We start from the raw sequence: 20,736 nt of genomic DNA, 5'->3' as shown, positions 1-20,736 counted from the left end.
TATGAATATGGTTCTATACAAGCAAGTGAATTAGGAAAGCGGAGGAGAGGAAGAAAGTTTAGGAATAAATAAGAGTCGATAAGTAAAAATGCTGAAAAACCCCAGTGGCAAATCACATTGCCCGTACTTCATTATAAACATATCTACGTATGCATGTTTAGATAATAGGCAAGAAGAGCAGACAATGTTAATATTATTGATAAAATAATTGAAATAGGATTAACACAAGGGAATAACAACCTGATTAGAAGAAGTACCAGCTAGAGGAAAGTTAATTCAATCCAATTTCCATATACTATTTGACTAATTTAAATATTAGCCAATTGACAGTTCATGAGAAATCAGCTACATTTGCAAAAGCCATACCAAAAAAAAATCTCTATGCTATGGTAAATATATATATCTATAATTTTTAATTTGATACTGAAAATCATTTTTTAAAAAATCATTTGTGGGAGATCCCATGCAAGCTAACACAAAACTCATAGTACTGGAAATTGAGTTCTCTGTTCAGTTCTAGAAAAACAAGCTGTGACTATGGCATTTTATCAATCAGCATATAATTTACAAAACACAACTTGGGTAATATTTGATGACTCCTTTTATAAATATTGCTAAAAGTTGGCTGCCTGGTTACATTACATTTTATAATTTGAAATAGCAAAGATAGGCATGGAGGTTCATAAATCTTTGAAACTCAAAAATACTGCCAGAAAGGGAGGAAAAAAACACAAAGCATCAAGGACTGACTGCCGCTAGAAATTTCCTAGAGAGAAAGGTCCCACGTTAAACATTAGACATTGCAAATATACTGCGTCCATTTAGTTTTCACTCTCCCACAGGCCCTCACCATCTAGCTTTGGCCCCAGCTAACAGGTGGACTGAAATCAACCTTCTTTCAACAAACCAAACATCCAAACTATGTAATCATGGGATGACATCTGAGCTGGATCTGGCTGGCTGCTTTGGAGTCTTTCACAATAATAAATGGGAGTTTTCATTGTTGACCAAGCTAGATACGCCTTTATTCTTCATACTGTAATCAACCAAATGCAAACAAATCACGCTAGCCTTAAAAAAAACTGCCTTATATCCTCCATCCATCCATTTTCAAGTACAGTGAAATATGTTTTATTTTGTACATAAAGATAAGACTATTAGCATACCAGCGGGACACAGACCTTTCTAGTTGATCTCCAATATGGTGACAAGATGTAAGCTGAATCTCACATACATTCTGACCTATGCTTTAACCAACACCAGACTTGAGGTGGCAGCTGGATACTGGGGGGACAATCTAGGGCCGAGGACCTAATGGGATTGAGAGGGGACCGTGGGGTCTGAGTCCGAGTCCCTGGCTTCATCAGCACAGTGTGCTCACCATGCTGCTCCCCCAGGAACAGTCCAAGGATTTACCACTGCTCTGTGCTACTCTGGGTGTTTGAAACAAAGTTTCCACAAGTTAGGCATTTAAAATTAAACCAGGGACTTCCTTGGTGACACAGTGGTTAAGAACCCGCCTGTCAATGCAGCGGACACGGGCCTGACCCTTGCTCCAGGAAGATTCCACAAGCCTCAGAGCAACTAAGTCCACACATCACAACTACTGAGCCTGTGCTCTGGAGCACGGGAGCTGCAACTTCCGAGCTCGCACGCTGCAACTACTGAAGTCCGTGCGCCCAGAGCCTGTGCTCAGCAAGAGAAGCCACTGCGATGACAAGCCTGTGCACCGCCAGGAGAGGCTAGCCTCCACTCCCCAAACTAGAGAAAGCTTGCCCAGCAACGAAACCTAGCACAGCCAAAAATAAATTAATTTCAAAAAAAGATTAAACACACACACATATACAAATCTGTTCTGAATTAAAGAGAAATATAATTTAAACTGACAAGTTTCTACATCCTAATCAAAAATGGAGACATCACCACAGGTGATCTCATAAGCTTAATTTCTTATTACCGATTCCTCTGAGTTGCACTTCCTGTATTCCTTTAACACATCATTCTCTCGGGTTTTCTTTTCTGGATGTACCATGTGTGGAAGAAAACGGAAACATCTGTTTGGATGGTTGTTATATCTATCGGGATACTAGGCTAACTCTATAGTTACAAATACAAAATCCACACTCCAAAAACAGGAATCTTCTCCAAACCCTCTACTCTCATGGTGTGGCTTCAGATTTTCTTGTTTTTTAAAAATTCTGACTGAAAGTGCCAGCAAATCACAGCACCACCTGCTTATTGACCCTGAAGAACTCTCTGAAACTTGAGAGATCATGACAGAAAGTGACAATTCAAATTGCCTCCATGAGGGAGTGTGACAACCTGGGCTTCCCAAGAAGACTCTGACAGCCACCTGCCCCACCAAACCTTAGGTGAGAGGGCAACCTCAGTTGACCCCTGTCATCTTGGTATACAACCGAAATGTGCCAGCCAAAGGAATGAATGGGTTTATATTTTAAAATAGATGAAAAAGAGATAAGACACCTTCTTTCAATAAATGCCTGGTAATCTTTACCAATTCTGTAAAATCTTTCTTTCAATCTGACTGAAATTCTTCAAACTTCACACCACAGCTTAATTTTGTTTCCCCTTTTATGGTACCCAGCTGTGATGGAAAAGATCTAGTCACCACATTCTTTATAAGCATTGAAGCTAATTATTAATTAGATCTACATAAATAGCTGTCTTTCTTTGGATTAACAACCGCTGGTATTACTTTTCCACCCTTCTATACTTTTTCAAAACTCTTTTCAGTCTCTTCCAATGACAATTACCTTGTTGTCATTTTTGATTGGCACATACTCAGTGTCTTAATGTGGCTAGAATCCAGCCCACTGCCTGGCATTCAGCAGGCTCTTGATAAATATTCTCAATGCTTTCGCATACTTGAGCAGCATTCAGTAAGTGGTTCAGCACAATTTGTCTTCCTTGGCCATACTTGCTATCTGGTTACATTTTCTTATTATTCCTATCACATAGAAAAATCATACTTTCATCATGAATTGTCCCTTTGACTCGAGAAAATGCAATAAGCTCATTACAATTACCCTAAAATGTGAACCTAAGTATTGATTTTCTAGTAGGTGCATAGTATCCATCAATGAAAAGTTTGGTATACCTTGGCAGAACTTCAAATTATAATACATATGCCTAAAAATTCATCATCTGTGTTTCTAAATCTCATGCATCATAAGAACAAGATGTTCTTCTCTGTTCCACAGGGGATGCTGTTGGTGTTGCCAAAAGGACTTTATCTTGGGGGCAAATAAAATGTCTTATTGAGAGTATTTCAATACTTCGATTAAGTGACTCTTTTAAATATTCACTGTTAGCTAGCAATTTAACTATTTTATTAGATACTTTTCATATTTTTTCTTAAAAGGCTGATAATCATTTTATAAATGGTTTCTTGTTAAATGTCTGTCTTTGCTTAGAACAGCTTATTACTATAAATAAAAAATATAAACATGCTCTAATTTGTATGTCTTCCAATTTCATAGACATTCTAAATCATACCTAAATGCCAAGCAGAGAATGCAAGATATATGGAACAATCCCACAGCACATGTTTAATGGAAAAATTAAGACCCCAGCCTCTAACTTTTAGTCAGAGCTGATTAGGGTTACTAATGGATATTTTTCATTAGATCAATATTTTCTAGGTTGACACAAACACTCCTCTGTTTCTTCCTCTTATTCCCCATGCCCCCTCCCCCCACACACAGTTCAATACCAAGAAAAGAGATAAGACAGGAAAGTGTGACAGAAAAATGAAATATGTCAGTTGTTCTTTAACAGAAAATTCTGTCTTCCTAGAGCCTTGGCAAGGTCATAGTCACCTTGGAATCGCCATGACTACTGATGTGAACTAGCTGTCCTTAAAAGAATCCTTCTTACTCTGCACTTACATTAGAGAGATGGGGGAAGATGTAAAATAAAAGACTGGAAAAGGGTTTCAATTATTGTTGGAAGAACTCACAAAAGTGGGTTTCATTTGCTTTGATGTTTTGATAAATTAGTAAACTTGATTAACATAATCTGGAAATCTTTCCCCAAGTTAAAGAAAGAAACATTTAGGAGTTTAACTATTTCGTAGTCCCCTCTTTGAACCCAGAATTCCAAAGCTAAAGATTAGTGAGTTAAACCACAGAGTCCCAAGCTTTCCCACACCACAGTAAGGTTAATAATTACACCTGATTTGATGTCTAGAAACCCATTCCCAACCCAAAGCCTTTAAGTAGCAAACCTCACAGTATGTTTTATTGGAGATGATGCCTAATGATTAAACTGAAATGTGAAGTTTTAATAATGATATTCAAAATCTTAAAGACATTCACTGGAGTGACGGACCCGAAGTACAACACATGCTCCCACAAACTTTTCAGACCAGGGCAAGTTCTGAGGTTTCAAAACCTCACTTCCTTTGTTTCCTCCTCTCCAAGGTTCTTCTGCAGCACTCCCCCCCAACAAAGAAGAAACAAAGTTTATCCAAATTCCCCATTGATGAAAATCTAAAATGAGAGAAGGGTATTCAAGAGGATCCAGTGGGATGCTTATTCGAAGAGGAGACATTCATTAGTGTCTTTGGATCTTAATCTGAAGATTTCTGCTTAAGACAGCAGGTCTCCCAACTGCAGGATGGGTCACTTTGAAGATGGTGAGACCTGACCAGCTCTCTCTGCTTAGCTGTCACTGCACCTGTGACTGGCTCTCCACTAGCAGGTGAGGAAGAGCAGGCAAATGAAGAAGAAAACCAGAGCCCTGATTTTTCTTCAAGTTCTGCAGCAAAGATCAATGCTGGTAGAGTTAAAAGTAAAGGCACGACAAGCAAGGTCGGCTAAAGAGCAGTCAACTCCATGAGGACAGGGGCCATGTTATTTGGTTCTCGGGTGACAAGCACGTAGTCACCTGGCACATAGCAGGCACACAATAAGCCCTTGTTAAGTGAATAGCATTCATTCAATACAATTTCAAAGTATGCTGCTGCTGCTGCTGCTGCTGCTGCTAAGTCGCTTCAGTCGTGTCCGATGCTGTGTGACCCCATAGACAGCAGCCCACCAGGCTCCCCCGTGGGAGAATCTTGCCTGGGATTCTCCAGGCAAGAGTACTGGAGTGGGTTGCCATTTCCTTCTCCAATGCATGAAAGTGAAAAGTGAAAGTGAAGTCGCTCAGTCGTGTCCGACTCTTAGTGACCCCATGGACTGCAGCCTACTAGGCTCCTCCATCCATGGGATTTTCCAGGCAAGAGTACTGGAGTGGGGTGCCATCGCCTTCTCCGCAAAATGTACTGGAGACAATAAATGTACACCAAAACGTTAAAGGAGAAGGAAATGGCAACCCACTCCAGTATTTTTGCCTGGAGAATTCCATAGATAGAGGAGCCTGGCAGGCTGCAATTACGACTGAGCACACACGCAGCAGATTCTAAGAGACAATAAATACACAAAGGTTTAATTATAACTAATTTTATCCCTGAAATGATAGATAGTAGCCATGAAGACTTATAAGTTATTTGAGACATCCCACTCATACATGAAACAGAATCACCAGGCACATGAGGAAAACAGGTATCTCCCTTAACTATGATAAGGAATGTTCAAAGCTATAGAGGATTAAAACTACTACCAGCCTATTAGAGATGCCTGGTGGCTCAGACAGCAAAGAATCTGCCTACAATGTGGGAAACCTGAGTTTGATCCCTGTGTCAGGAAGATCTCTTGGAGAAGAAAATGGCAGCCCACTCCAGTATTCTGGCCTGGAGAATTCCATGGACACGGGAGCCTGGTGGGCTGTAGTCCATGGAGTCGCAAACAGTCAGACATGACAGAGCAACTCACACACACACCAGCCTCTTAACGCTAGGTATTATACAGAATGAGCAGACCTCCCAGAGACTACAATCTAACCAGCAGCTCTGACACATGTGTTAAAGCCTCATCAGGTGAAGACTATCAGAAACAGGAACAAATCTGTAGTCAGACAAAATCAGATTTGTTGATTTTGTGCAGTGAGGGATGGCACTTGGAGAAGTCACAAAATGATGCTGAGAAAGAGGAGAAGGGAATCATCTTTCCTAAGGTTTGGGTTCTCGCTGGAGGATTCGAAGGTAAGTCTAGAGGAAGCAGATTCACTTCTGGGCTGAGGGCAGTTTGGAGGTGAAGTTACAAGTGGGAATTAACTAGGGGCTGTTATGAGGTGAGGGAGGTTTAGCAATTAAAGATGCCGGGTAGGGAATTCCCTGGCAATCCAGCCGTTAGGATTTGGTGCTTTCACTGCTGTGGCCCAAGGTTCAATGCCTGGTCAGGGAACTAAGATCCTGCAAGCTCTGTGGCCTGGCCAAAAAATAAAAGATGTCCAGTAAAATACAGGAGTAGTACAGCAAGTCTAGAGTGTCATCCGCCAGAATGCAGTAATCACAGGAAGGGAGGCCCTTAGGGTATCTTACAGTGACAACAGGACTGGGAGAAGCAGTGTTCTCTGTTAACTGTTGGCTTCCCTGGTAGCTCAGCTGGTAAAGAATCTGCCTGCAAGATCCTCTGGTGAAGGGATAGGCTACTCAATCCAGTACTCTTGGGCTTCCTAGTGGCTCAGATGGTCAAGAATCCACCTGCAATGCAGGAGACCTGGGTTTGATCCCCAGGTTGGGAAGATCCCCTGGAGGAGGGCATGGCAACCCACTCCAGTATTCTTGCCTGGAGAATCCCATGGACAGAGGAGCCTGAAGGGTGATAGTGCAGGCAGCTGACCTGCTGTGTGTGTGTCCTCCGAGCCTGACTCATGGCAAGGCTGCCTTTGTTGCTTTTCTATCCAGTTGATTTTCACTATTTTTACTAGAGACAGGCTTTGATCCCTATACAGATATAAATATTAAATTATCTTCCTTAATCAAGGAGGAGAAAGGGACATTCTCAAAACCTTAAGCTAAGAGAAGTGGGTGAAAAATGAAAGATATTTGAAACCATTTCAAAACTGGCTAACCCATAAACCTATGGATTATGGATTATGGATTATGTAAACCCATCCACCCTTTTTCAGTCCTCCAAACATTCTTCCAGCCCAGCACATGTGCCCTCAATGATAATGGTTGATTTACTTCCCTGTCTCATCCTCTAGACTCCAAACTCCTAAAAGTACTCATTTTATACCTGGTGAATCACAGCTCCTAGCACATCCTAAGTGCTCTGCACACTGTCTGCTTGTCTTCTCTGTAGAGAATGTGTTTCAGGGCCTCTTACAGTGAAACAGATTTTGGACCCTAAATAACTATTGAAGAATGTCATAATATAAAGGATTCACTACTTGGAGGCAACAGGGTGGAGCCAGCTGGCAGCATCTACAACCCCAAGTCAAAGAATGAAGCTTTCCTTTGATGAGTTCACAGATGACTTTGTTGCCACCTGATAGTTGAAAGCATTGGAAATAAATAGCTCAACACAAACAGGGTTGGACCCCTGAATCGCTTAGTACACAGTACTGGGAATGTTCATATATCTGTCTTTTCAGCAAAATTGTAAATTTCTTGGAGGTAAGAGGTTAGGCTTCAGCAATACATGAACTGTGAACTTCTAGATGTTCAAGCTGGTTTTAGAAAAGGCAGAGAAATCAGAGATCAAATTGCCAACATCCGCTGAATCATCGAAAAAGCAAGAGAGTTCCAGAAAAACACCTATTTCTGCTTTATTGACTATGCCAAAGCCTTTGACTATGTGGATCACAATAAACTATGGAAAATTCTGAAAGAGATGGGAATACCAGACCACCTGACCTGCCTCTTGAGAAACCTGTATGCAGCTCAGGGAGCAACAGTTAGAACTGGACATGGAACAACAGACTGGTTCCAAACAGGAAAAGGAGTATGTAAAGGCTGTTTATTGTCACCCTGCTTATTTAACTTATATGCAGAGTACATCATGGGAAACGTTGGGCTGGAGGAAGCACAAGCTGGAATCAAGATTTCCAGGAGAAATATCGATAACCTCAGATATGCAGATGACACCACCCTTATGGCAGAAAGTGAAGAACTAAAGAGCCTCCTGCTGAAAGTAAAAGAGGAGAGTGAAAAAGTTGGCTTAAAGCTCAACATTCAGAAAACGAAGATCACGGCATCTGGTCCCACCACTTCATGGGAAGTAGATGTGGAAACAGTGGAAACAGTGGCTGACTTTATTTTTCTGGGCTCCAAAATCACTGTAGATGGCGATTTCAGCCATGAAATTAAAAGATGCTTACTCCTTGGAAGGAAAGTTATGACCAACCTAGATAGCATATTCAAAAGCAGAGACATTACTTTGCCAAAAAAGGTCCATCTAGTCAAGGCTATGGTTTTTCCAGTATTCATGTACGGATGTGAGAGTTGGACTACAAAGAAAGCTGAGCGCCGAAGAATTGATGCTTTTGAACTGTGGTGTTGGAGAAGACTCTTGAGAGTCCCTTGGACTGCAAGGAGATCCAACCAGTCCATCCTAAAGGAGATCAGTCCTGAGTGTTCATTGGAAGGACTGATGTTGAAGCTGAAACTCCAATACTTTGGCCACCTGATGTGAAGAGTTGACTCATTTGAAAAGACCCTAAGGCTGGGAAAGATTGAGGGCAGGAGGAGAAGGGGACAACAGAGGATGAGATGGTTGGATGGCATCACCAACTCGATGGACATGGGTTGGGGTGAACTCTGGGAGATGGTGATGGACAGGGAGGCCTGGCGTTCTGTGGTTCATGGGGTCACACAGAGTTGGACATGACTGAGCGACTCAACTGAACTGAACTGAAGAGGTTATGTATGTCCTGTTAATCTTGCTTCCCTGCCCTCTGCCTACCATGCTGCACAGTATGGGAGTGTGATCACATGAAAGCTAAGTGGATAAAGTAGAAAAACAAGAACGTCCTTCAGTTAAGGCAAAAGGCTAAAAGGACAATACAGGCTGGTAAGGAAGAGGAAAGGTGTCCACATGCAGACCAGAGGCTCCCAGTGCAGGGGGTCGGAGGGCTCCGCAGACTGCTTGCTTCCATGACAGAGGCAAGGGGGAAGCTGGAACAAGGACGCACAGAATGAAATCTAAAACCAGGCAGAGAGTGGAGGTGAAAGGAAGCAAAGAGAGGACTGAGAGGACATAAATAAAGAGATGAACACCAAGGTCAGAAGATGAGAACAGTCTTCATTAAAACTGATACAGGGAAAGTGGGAAGAAAGATGAAAATACAGATCAACACAATGACAGGGGAATAGAGGCAGGAGTCCAAGGAGAGCCTAGAAGATCTCTTGAGTTGGCTGTTAGTAAAAGCAAGAGCTGTGTGTAGAGAGGAAAGGAAAGGACTGTTGCTGTTGCCGCCAAGTCGCTTCAGTCATGTCCGACTCTGTTCGACCCCATGGACTGTAGCCCACCAGGCTCCCCCGTCCCTGGGATTCTCCAGGCAAGAACATTGGAGTGGGTTGCCATTTCCTTCTCCAATGCAGGAAAGTGAAAAGTGAAAGTGAAGCCGCTCAGTCGTGTCTGACTTTTCGTGATCCCACGGACTGCAGCCTACCAGGCTCCTCCATCCATGGGATTTTCCAGGCAAGAGTAGTGGAGTGGGGTGCCGTCGCCTTCTCCAAAGAAAAGGGCATTGGCTCAGAACCCACAGCACTGCCCAACTTTGGAGCAGGTGCAAACCACCAGCCACCTTTTGGTTTTTTCTTTTTCCCATCTCCTTTTCTTCTCCATCTATCCTCCTGCTTTCTCTCCTTTCCTCCTGCTACAAAAAGTGTTGGCCAAATAAGACCACATACTTCTTTCAGGTTAGTGGAATGGATGCATTCGAGTTCTGCCTTTTTCTGTCTCAGTAACATGGGTATAGAGAAGGACTAGATGTCCTTCTAGTGTCTTTTCAACAATGAGCCTCATGGAATAGAAAAGTAATGGCAGAAACCACAACAGACCCTAGGACGTCAAGGTGGCATGCCTCATTTCGTGACTTGCAGTCAGCAAGTGGATACCATCGTGTCTAAATTATTGACCATCTAACGAACAACCAAATCATATTATGGACTCTGGTTTTCTGGGAGGAGGGGAGGAATGCTACTGACTCCGAGCACCCATTGGCTGGGTTTCCTTCCACGTGTGAAAATCTAGCCACCACAGCTGGGACCCAGGGCCACACATTCTACAAAACTGTGAAGGTCCTTCTACTATAACATGTTGTTGTTGTTCTTATAGTTGTTGTTTAGTCACCAAGTTGAGTCTGACTCTTTTGCAACCTCATAGACTGTAGCCCACTGGGCTCCTCCTTCCATGGGATTCTCCAGGCAAGAATACTGGAGTGGGTTGCCATTTCCTCCTCCAAGGGATCTTCCTGACCCAGGGATCGAACCTGGGTCTCCTGTATCAGCAGGTTGATTCTTTACCAATGAACCACCTGGAAAGCCCAATTATAACATGCACTGAGAAGAATTAGAATTAATACATTTTAAGCAGTTAGAAAAATGGAATCATTTACCTTAATGCAGTGACTTTTATCATGCAGCCTCAACACCAAAAACTTAAACAATATGAAATATGTCAGATTTGAGAGAAATGCCCCCAATTTCGATGAGTAAATAGTTTTACTCACTCTTCATATTTAAACATCTTTGAATAAACATTGTTTGTATTACTACTGCACTGAAATTTCTTCCCTGAAACAACTCTAAACTCTCCAATTCCATGTATTCATGTTCCCATTTCTAAGTTGTCTCTGAGTCCCTCTCTGTGATTGAAAATGTGTTAACTTACTCCAAAGAATGGTGGTTATCAACAGTTTTTTACTAGGTGTGCTTTTTTTTCCAGTAGACACAAATGTTGAAAGGAAATCACCACCTTAGATGGAGAAAATAGAATCTATATTTGTGAAAGGCCAGATTCTGTCAAGTTCGTTCTCAGACTTTGAACATAGATCATCCCCTAACTCACAAACTTGTTGAACTCTATAAGTTTGATGGTAAATCACCTGTAGAAAAACAGGGAGGTGTTTATGCTCAGTAAGAACTTCACAGACAAAAGTGAGGTTCTCAGTGCAGCCCACGAAAGCTTTTCTGACCTATGCTCCACCTAAAACAGCAGCAATAAGGCTATAGAACCAACAGTGAAAGTGAGATCTCTATTGGGAAAGGCATTCAGCTTCCCCATTTTGGATGCCAAGAACCCAAAACTCTCCCTTTCTGACAATGAAAGCAGGGGTTCCTTTGCTCAAAGCAGGCTTGGAGTGTGGTCGTGGTGTGGACATTGGGGAGGAGGGTCTCTGTGAAGACCAAGACTGGAAATGCATAGAACTTCCCTGGTGATCCAGTGCTTAAGACTCCAAGCTTCCACTGCAGGGTCATGGGTTTGATCCTTTGTGGGAAACTAAGATCTGGCTTACCAAGCAAAGGTGAGGCAAAAAAAAAGAGTAGAAATGCACAGTGAGGGAAGTGAAAACACTGTTCAGACTGGGAAAAAAGATTGTGCAGATCGCTCAGTCATGTCCAGCTCTTTGCAACCCCATGGAATTCTCCAGGCCAGACAGCTGGAATGGGTAGCCTTTCCCATCTCCAGGGGATCTTCCCAACCCAGGGATAAAACCCAGGTCTCTCACATTGCAGGCGGATTCTTTATCAGCTGAGCCACAAGGGAAGCAAGATTGGTGGGGGGGTTGGGGGAGAGCGGGCCAGGGAGGACAAAAGAGAAAGGGGGACTTGGGTAGGTAAAGGAAAGTGCTGAAGGTCACAAACAGTTTCTTACCTCTTCCTCCCATCTCCTTTGCATCCTCAAAATGTCTCTTTTTTGGCTCCCCTTTGCAAGACTGTGTGGGGAAGGATGGAGATGTGAAAGGCTCCAGCATATCCCACAAAGTTAGAGGAAATAAGAAGGCGCAGGTATCACCAGTAAGAAGTAAAGTGGGAGAGATGCGGTGTTCCAGAACAGAGAGAGATGCTAACATCTAGTTGGAGATGAGAGGTGGGTTTGTCACATGTAACATGTGTATTCATAAACCAAAACCTTGTCTGTGTAGCCTGGGCACCGGCCCAAAGAGAAATCAATAGTTACTGCTCCAAAGTGGAAGAACAATTAGCAAATAATTAATTAACTATAGAGTCCTTGTGAATGCTTCTTCTGTTAAGGTTAATATTTTTTAAAGTATATTCCCAAATTTTTTTGCACACCTCTTGCGTTTTCCAGGCAAAATGTCTTCATCAAAGGCACTAGAATCCAGAACAAATACACACTCCTACTTTTTTTAGGAATTCACACATTTTAAATTCTACTGCAGAAAGTCGGCTTTAGTCACCAACCTAAAGCAAGGTGACTTACTTCAACCAGTCATGTGGCCTTCAAACAAAATTATATCCGGAACTAATTTCCTAATGTCTTTTTTTACTACTTGCTACAGATTCTAACCATCGGTCATTCTCTCCCTGTAACATAAGTACCACCTGAAATTTTTCTATTTTTGTCTATTTTAAGCTATAAATCTTATCATGTTCATGTTCAACTTTTCACACATTGTGTCAGCTTCTCACACATTGGATCAACTTATTTCACACACTGAAAATCAAAAGTACAAATAATATTAATTATTTAAACAATGTCTGGGATTACCACCTCTTCTCGCAAATTATTTAAATAATGAATTTAACCTCACGTTATTAAAAATACTGCACAATTAAAATATTTTCCTATGTGTTTTTTTTCTAGAGAGACCTATATGATCCTGTTGGCATAAACACAGTATAAGAGGAAATGGAGAGAGCTGAGGATATTCCCGGGGGCGCCACACTACGAAAGAAGAAGAACTCCTTTCACTGTTGGCCATTTCTTCACTGGCGGAACACACCAGGAGCAATCGACAATGTGGGGGTCAAAATGGGAGAAGGGAAGTCTGGTCTGGTGAACAGAGTCCAAGTCTGGGTTTAACTATCTTTTTCCTTCTCACTGGGACAGTTAAAGCTGTTGCCTTAACTTTGCTTTTAATCTATTTTTTCATCCATGAGCTAAGAATACGTCCAGTAGAATACCCACCAGGGATGATTCCACTAGGGGTCCCAGATGCTACGTGGAATATAGTGTTAGGAACATCTATTTGTCAAGGCTCATTGCCAGTCTTCATGCCAGTTTTTGGTGACCACCGCTCAAGTGAACTTGAATGCCAGTTAAAATGGAGGTGTTTTCCTGATATTACAGGAAGTCTTAACACGCTCCCCTGAAAGCTTCCGGGTCAGTCAGGGTGATCCTGGTCATTTCAGACACTGAGCTGTCCGGAGTCGTTTAGCATGAGGGTGGGGGGTGTAGTTTTGGCAAAGACTGGTATCACGGTTACTAAGAGTCTCTTCCCACTTGACAGGGAAAATTCCTACAAATTCCAACCAGAGAATATACAGCTAGAAAATGGGAGAATAAGAGCATGTTGTATCTTGTCCTATATGCCTGAGGACGACTACTCGGCCTGTTTGTTTCCACTAATGGTCCAAAGGAAGAGTTATCTTTGCCTTAAAACATGTAACGTCCTATTCATATACATTAGACAGTTCATCTCTTACGATCAGGATGCCATCCAAATCTCTAAGACAGCAGCATCAGAAACAGAAAGCGGTGCTGTTACTATTATTTGCATTACCTCTGTCCTCACAGCTTCCATTGGTCTTTTCTTGATTTCTCCTATGTCCAAGTAACTGGGGGGAATAAAAAGAATAAGGGTTCTTTTTATTACTTTTGAATCAGCTGTGTAAATTTCTTTTTTTAATTATTAAAAAGTAAAGCAAGCCATAGGACATGCTTAAGCCAAAAGCAAAAAAGTCAATAGCTACTAATCTAAAGCCATGAGAGTCACAGGAATGGCTTTCAGAGCTGACACATGTCTACTCTAAACCTGAATGAAATTGAAGCCTTAGAGATACATAGTTCTATCGTGGAACATTGTCCCCCACAATGGCTAGCTACTTACTGCATATACATTATTTCTCATTTTTATATCCATTTCGATACAAAGAGCAGTTTGTGTATAAAGCTCCTTAATGGTTCTATGAATCACAGACTTTAGGCCAAAGAGAGTCGTACAGATGCCATGCATTAGAGTAACAACTGTGAAAGGCTGAGAAAGCTTTTTCCCTAGGAGAGCACTTTAATGATCCAGAAATGCTCAGCCATGTGGGATGGTTTAGGCTCTGGTTCAGCTAAGAGACAGATGAGTGAACTAGTTAACCTCTGGAGACCCCTATTATTCCATAACTACTTGCTATATACATTAACTACTGATCATTCTTTAGCTATAGCGTAAGCACAACCTAAAAGCTTTATACCTTTGTCAATTTCCAAGCTATATATCCATCACTGTGATCTGGTCCCATTGTGCTTCATACACAGAAGGTGATAAATAAATGTTTTAATATTAAAAATAAATATAAATCTAGCATTTAATTTACAACCATAGAAAGATACACTCTCTACCTCAACTACCAGAATTGCTGAGATGCCCCCAAAAAAGCTTATATCAGAATTAATTTTGGCTACATCTTATTTTGTTGTTTTTTGGATAGAATGCTTCAGTCAATCATGCCTCTAGAAATCATCATCTATTTCCCTTAAATAAACTGTTATTACTTGCATAAAACAGTGCAAATTCTCCCTCTGTTTAGCAGATAATGGGTCTTTTGGAAATCTTCAGGGACTGGTTTCTGACAAAATAACAACACATTCTAACTGTCATGTGCAGGAAAGTCATCTCAGATCCACCAGATTAATGCAGTAGGATCAACTTCTCAAAATGCATAAGGAAAACTTTGGGGAAAGTAATAATCTCTAGATGTCTCTTCTATAAAATAAACAGTTTGATAGCTACCTGAAGTTTAATCATGGTTTCAAAAATTTTAGAAGAAATATGAGTAAAAGATATTCAAGAAGAAAGTTGATCACTTTCATTTGAAAAATATTTTCCAGCATTGCTATCTCCCCCAGCATCATTCAGGGTCTTCCTGACATGAATTACCCTCAATATGTTCGGATTTTCCTTTGTTCTGCCAGTTTCCTAATTTGTTATATAAACTGAAAACTGCTAGTTGTATATTCAGCAAATATATTCAGCATTTAAATCTTCTTGGCTCCTATCATTATAACCATAGATACTACCACTTTAACACAAATAAATAAATTATTCATCTGTCAGCATGGAAAACAAACCATGGCCACTGTTATAACACACTCGGGGTTTTTGTGTGTGAGTGAAAAGCAAAAACAGCCGTGTAAATCTCTTATTATATATGTGTGTGTGTGTGTGTGTGTGTGTGTGTGTGTGTAAAGAATGATTTGAAGTGCACTTTCTATTTGATTTGGAACTATACTTGTTTTTATCTTTTGAGTTGGTAATGCTAAATAAACAAAAGAGAATATGAATTATTATTAAAGTGAGCCTGGAATTTTGAGCTGTTAATAGATTCTGAAGCAGGTTTCCATCCTCATGAAATTGCTTCATATGAAAGTTTTAACTTTAAAAATTAATGAAGTATATGATGAAAGAGACTGGACACCGAGATGCTTTGCATTCACAGAACACTTTGGTGCTTACAAAACACCTTCACATCCACAGCACTTACTTTCTACAATAACCCTGTGAGGTAGGAATGGTTATGTTCCTTTTCTGTGTTAGGAAACTGATAATTCACAAGGATTCTCAACTGAACTGCACAATGATACTGAGCTAATAAACGGCTCAATCTCAAGTCTCCTGATTCTCAGTTTTAAGTTCTAAGTTTCTTTGAAGCATAGTTTCATTTAGCGTTTTTCTAAGAAAGTTAGACAAAGCATACTAAAGGAGGTTTCAGAGAAGGGAAATTAAAGCCAAATACATCCCTCACCTCCCGTAAAAAGAATATCTGCATAACAAAAAGCGGAATACTTAGAACTCAACCTAAACAAATACATAAGGAAGTATATTACACAAATTTAGTGATATTTAGGGAAATAGTTCTATACAGTTAAAACCAGAATTCACAAGCACAGATTTTATGGTAAAGATTTTTTGGCCATCCTGAGGCCCAAGGTGAATTTTAATTAAAATACATTAAAAACTATGGGGGGTTAACTACAGAGTTATCATACAATCCAGCAATTCCACTCCTAGGTATATACCCAAGAGAAATGAAAACTTGCCGGGAGCCGGCATATTGCATATTGAGTGCATATTGCATATTGAGTGCAGCACTTTCCACAGCATCATCTTTCAGGATCTGGAATAGCTCAACTGGAATTCTATCACTGCCGGTAGCCAGCGTGAGGAACTCCGCCCATGACAAAGGTCATGAGGAAGGAGGCTCGGCATACGCAAAGGCGGGATCGAGCTTCAGGAGTCCCCCTGGAAATTCTCGAGCATATACCCCCAAAACCAGAGTCTGCCTACTTTCTGCTTTGTGCTTTCACCTACACCTCTGACTTTACGGGGGGCTGTCCCCCACTACCTCTCTGAAAAAAGAGTTAGCTTACAGCTCCAGTTAATAATTCCTGGGTGTGACAGTGTTTAACCTACAAACTCCTTTGGAAATCCTCTAGCCTGCCTGAATAGGTTTTTCCGGCCACATGTGATTGTTCAGAACCTCCCAACTGTGAGAGGCAGGAGATGTTCTAAACTGTCTAAATACAGATTCCTTTGAGCAGTTAAAAGATTGATTAGAAATTGTATTGGTGAAGGAATTTTCACTTGTTGGGCCAATGTTTGCTGCTAAGTCTCCATATCCCTTACCTGCTGTGTCCCTGGCAGTGTATTGATTAATATAATTGGTGTAAGTAGTAGCTTTAATGTTTGTAACCTGGGACCCTTGAGTTAATTCTTTTTCTTGTTATAGCCCACCACACCTTTGCTCTGTAGGAATGCAACTTTATCTAATGCTTTTGGAGGGTGGCTCCTGACCAATCACCTTTAGAGAAAAATAAGTTTTCTGAAGAAAAGGTCTTAAAATGTTAACAGGCCTCCGGGCCAGAAGATGATGCAAATCACCTAAGCTTTTGCATATGATAAGTTTGCAGGAAGAAAGCCTGGTTTGCTGCAAGACTCTACCCCTTCCCCCATTATCCTCTATGCATAACTTAAGGTATAAAAACTACTTTGAAAAATAAAGTGCGGGCCTTGTTCACCGAAACTTGGTCTCCCCATGTCGTTCTTTCTCTTACCTTCTGGCTGAATTATTCAGCCTCTTTTCTCCACTGAATTTCCTCACTGAGCTATCCTTATTTCAGCCTCTTTTCTTCACTGAATTTTACTGAGCTATCCTCATTCTATTACTCTTTATATCCTTAATTAACATTTAATTAAGCAATTGTCTCCTGATCTTTGCCTACGCCGTCTCTCCTTCGAATACCCTGGATCAGCCGGGGCTGGTCCCCGGCAAAAACTTATGCATAATTGTTCATAGCAGGGTTATTCATAATAGCCAAAAGTGAAACAACCAAATATCCATCAACGGATTAAAGGATAACAAAATGTGCTATAGCTATATTACAGAATATTATTCAGTCATGAAAGAAGGAAGTACTGATACATACTACAACATGATGGGCCTTTAAACATGATACTAAGTGAAGGGAGACAGAAACACACAAAGTCACATATGACTACTTTTACAGGCAGACCTTGTGTCATTGCACTTAACCAATATTGTGGTTTTCTACAAATTGAATCAGGTTTGTGGCCACCCTGAATACAGAAAGCCTATCAGTGCCGTTTTTCCAACAGCATTTGCTCAATTCAGGTCTCTGTGTCACATTCTGGTCATTTTCACAATATTACACACTTCTTATATTAGTGTATTTGTTATGGTGATCTGTGGTTAGCGATCTTTGATGTTACTATTATGACCTGCTAAAAGCTCAGATAATGGTTAGCATTTTTTAGCAATAAAATATTTTTTAAATGAGGCATGTACTTTTTTTAGACGTAATGCACACATAACAGACAGCAGTATAGTTTAAACACAACTTTTATATATACTCGTAAACCAAAAAACTCCTGTGACTGCTGCTGCTGCTGCTGCTGCTAAGTCACTTCAGACGTGTCTGACTCCGTGCGACCCCATAGACGGCAGCCTACCAGGCTCCGCCATCCCTGGGATTCTCCAGGCAAGAACACTGGAGTGGGTTCCCATTTCCTTCTCCTGTGACTGGCTGTATTGCAATACTGACTTTACTGCAGTGGTCTGAAATAGAACATGCAATATCTCCAAGGTTTGTCTGTATATAAAATATCCAGGATAGATAAATCCATAGAGACAGAAAAACTAATAACTACTGGTCAGTGGTTACCAGAGGAAGGGGAGATGGGGAAATTGGGAAGGTACAGGATTTCTTCTGGGAGTGATGGAAATGTTCTAACATTAGTTTGTGGTGATGGTTGCAAAACTCTATGAATATACTAAAACCACCGTGGTTTATGTTATGTGAAATCTACCTCAGTACAACTGTTAAAAAAAAAAAAAAAAAAACACCATGGAATATTAAATTCTACATGTCCCACAGTACCCACCCCCACGAGGAATAATTTTTCTCAACCCCCATATAATTTTACTTTTCTAACTGCACTCACCCCTTTGTACTTTGCATTAAAATTACTGGTGTGCACATAGCCTATCTCCTGTTAGATTGTGACCTCCCAAAGAACAAGCTGTGTCTTATCTCTGTTCCCTTCACAGACCAAAGGCACAGTTTGCCAATGCACTGAACACCCACAGTAAGTGAGCTCCCAGCCAGGAACTGGGGACAAGCATCACTAACGACCCCTGTCCTTCAAGATTTAACCATCAAGCATCCGGTGACCGGCTTGCAGACAAATACAGTAAGCCAGTAAACTTTTCCAAGCATCGAGGCAATCCCCTTAATGTACAGGTGGTGGGAGGAGGGGCCGCACAAAGTGGGGCGTGGTCAGTTCTACTCGGAATGCAGTCTAAAGAATTTCAACAGTGAGGAGAACGTGCAGAGAGCACTTTCTCCACTGGTGACATTTCAGTATCCAGTTTTTCCGAGTCATTTTTAAGAACATTATTTCGACTAAATTGATAGATTTCCACACTGTAAATCAACTATACTCCAATCAAAATTAAAAATAAAATGATAGGTCCCAAGAAAAAAGTGGAAAGAGAAAAAGAACATGAAATGCGAAATATCTAACATGACGTATGTGCTACTCTTTCCAAATAGCTAGTCATTGAATACTTTTTTTTTTTTTTTAAGATTCTCATCCATCATCACACCTTTAAAGTCTGTTCCTACTGCTCCCTAAGTGAGCTTTCTTCTCCAACCACGGTTTCAACCTCTAATGCAACCGCAGCGGGAGCTTTGAGGGCCATCAACTCGCACAGCCACAGCCCCTGAGCCCACCGACGTGGGGGTTACTCCTCTCCACCTTAGCAACCCCTGAAACGATGGGCGGTGGGGACAGATGGACTCACTTGAGTTTCTTGAAGGATTCCTGGCCCCCGGCCACGTAGTTGCCCCCGCTCTGGATCTGGTCTAGCCTCCAGATGCGGTGCCCGGTCCGCGGGGTGTAGATGTTCCGAACCGCTCCGAAGGGCGCCTGGACGCCGCCCGTCACCTCCTTGAGGAAGACGTCGAAGCTGGACACCTTCTTCTCGTGGAAGACGACACGGCGGCCCGTGAAGAAGGGGTCCCCGTTGCGGTACACCAGCACGCTCTTCACGACCGGCTGCGACAGGTGCCCGGACCTGGCACTGGTGCGACTCATCTTCCCCTCGGGACTCCCGCGCGGCTCGCTTCTCCGGGGGGAGGCACCGCGGCTGCCCCAGCGGCCTCACAGCACACGCGCGGCGCGGGGTCGCGTCCTGAAACGAACGCGAAACAGACAAGCCCGCGCGGGTCACAGCAAAGCAACCGCGCGCGCCCGGCGTCCACCCGGCGGAGACCCTGCCGGGGCAGGACTCACCCGGCACGTTCAAGTAGTTCACCCGAGTCTGCACCACCAATCAGCGCTCGCCGTGCGCGCACACACCTGTTTCTCTCGCTACCGGCGGAATCAAGGTGTAACCACCTCTGCACCGGAGCTGCGCCAGGGGCGGGAAACAGGCAGACTGCGTGCGCCTGGGTGGGAGAGAGGTGGGAACACATACACATGCACGAACTATATAATCGTAAATATGCTGAACTTCTTTCCTGGCTCCCACTTCTCAATCTCCTGTTTGTTCCCGAAATCAAGTAATTAGGGTTTGCGCTGAAACTGCCCAGCTTTTTCCTCGCTGGGAGATATATGCCTAAAGTGCACTGAGATAGAGGAGAGTCGAGCGTCCGAGACCCCTCGCCCCTGCCCCATCCGCAGCCAAGACCTGCGCCGCCCCCAGCGAAGCTCCCGTGGGCATCCTTTGAACACAGCGAACAGGAGCGCGCAATCAAGTCCCAAGGTGAAGGCGTGGGGGCGGGGGGGGGGGTGGGGGGGGCGGGTGGTCCCTGGGAGGCGCCCGCGGACGGGGTAACTACCGACACAGGAGGGCGGGGTGGGGGTGGGGCACGGCGCTGCGGCTCGGCTGGCACCGCGGTGAACTCGCCGGGGGCCGCGCGTCGCTCCTGCTGTTCCTCCCGCAGCCGTTGTCTCTGCGGGCCTCCCTCATCCCACGGGGAACGGAGTTGTTATTTCCCGCCGTTTCCATAGTAACTGCAGCCCCGCGCAGGGAGCGGAGTCGGCGAAGTAGGCCTGGCGCGCTCGCGGATCCCTTGGGCTTTGCCCTAGACGTCCGGCAGCGACTGGAGAAAGTGAGTCTTT

At 42.7% G+C, this 20,736-nt stretch overlaps 1 protein-coding gene across 3 annotated transcripts in view; it reads right to left on the bottom strand.

The window, feature by feature from the left end:
- DCDC2 (doublecortin domain containing 2) overlaps positions 1-20,363 on the bottom strand; it is a 149,998-nt gene extending 129,635 nt beyond the window's left edge. The window contains exons 1-3 of one of the 3 annotated variants that reach the window (XM_070778317.1): positions 19,972-20,363; positions 19,415-19,804; positions 13,603-13,657 (exon numbers count right to left, since the gene is read on the bottom strand). In XM_070778317.1, the coding sequence (XP_070634418.1) occupies positions 13,603-13,657; positions 19,415-19,707 (348 nt within the window). In that variant the 5' untranslated portion in view covers positions 19,708-19,804; positions 19,972-20,363. Of the gene's footprint in view, positions 1-13,602; positions 13,658-19,414; positions 19,923-19,971 lie in introns of those variants that run through there. The other 2 variants (XM_070778316.1, XM_070778318.1) reach the window with 2 other exon arrangements.
- Between the last annotated feature and the right edge of the window lie 373 nt (positions 20,364-20,736).

The sequence above is a fragment of the Bos indicus genome, chromosome 23 (genome assembly GCF_029378745.1).
Source record: "Bos indicus isolate NIAB-ARS_2022 breed Sahiwal x Tharparkar chromosome 23, NIAB-ARS_B.indTharparkar_mat_pri_1.0, whole genome shotgun sequence".
In the NCBI taxonomy this organism is placed as follows: domain Eukaryota; kingdom Metazoa; phylum Chordata; class Mammalia; order Artiodactyla; family Bovidae; genus Bos; species Bos indicus.
Note: the sequence above shows the minus strand (reverse complement) of the source record. Positions and strands in the feature narration are given on the sequence as shown.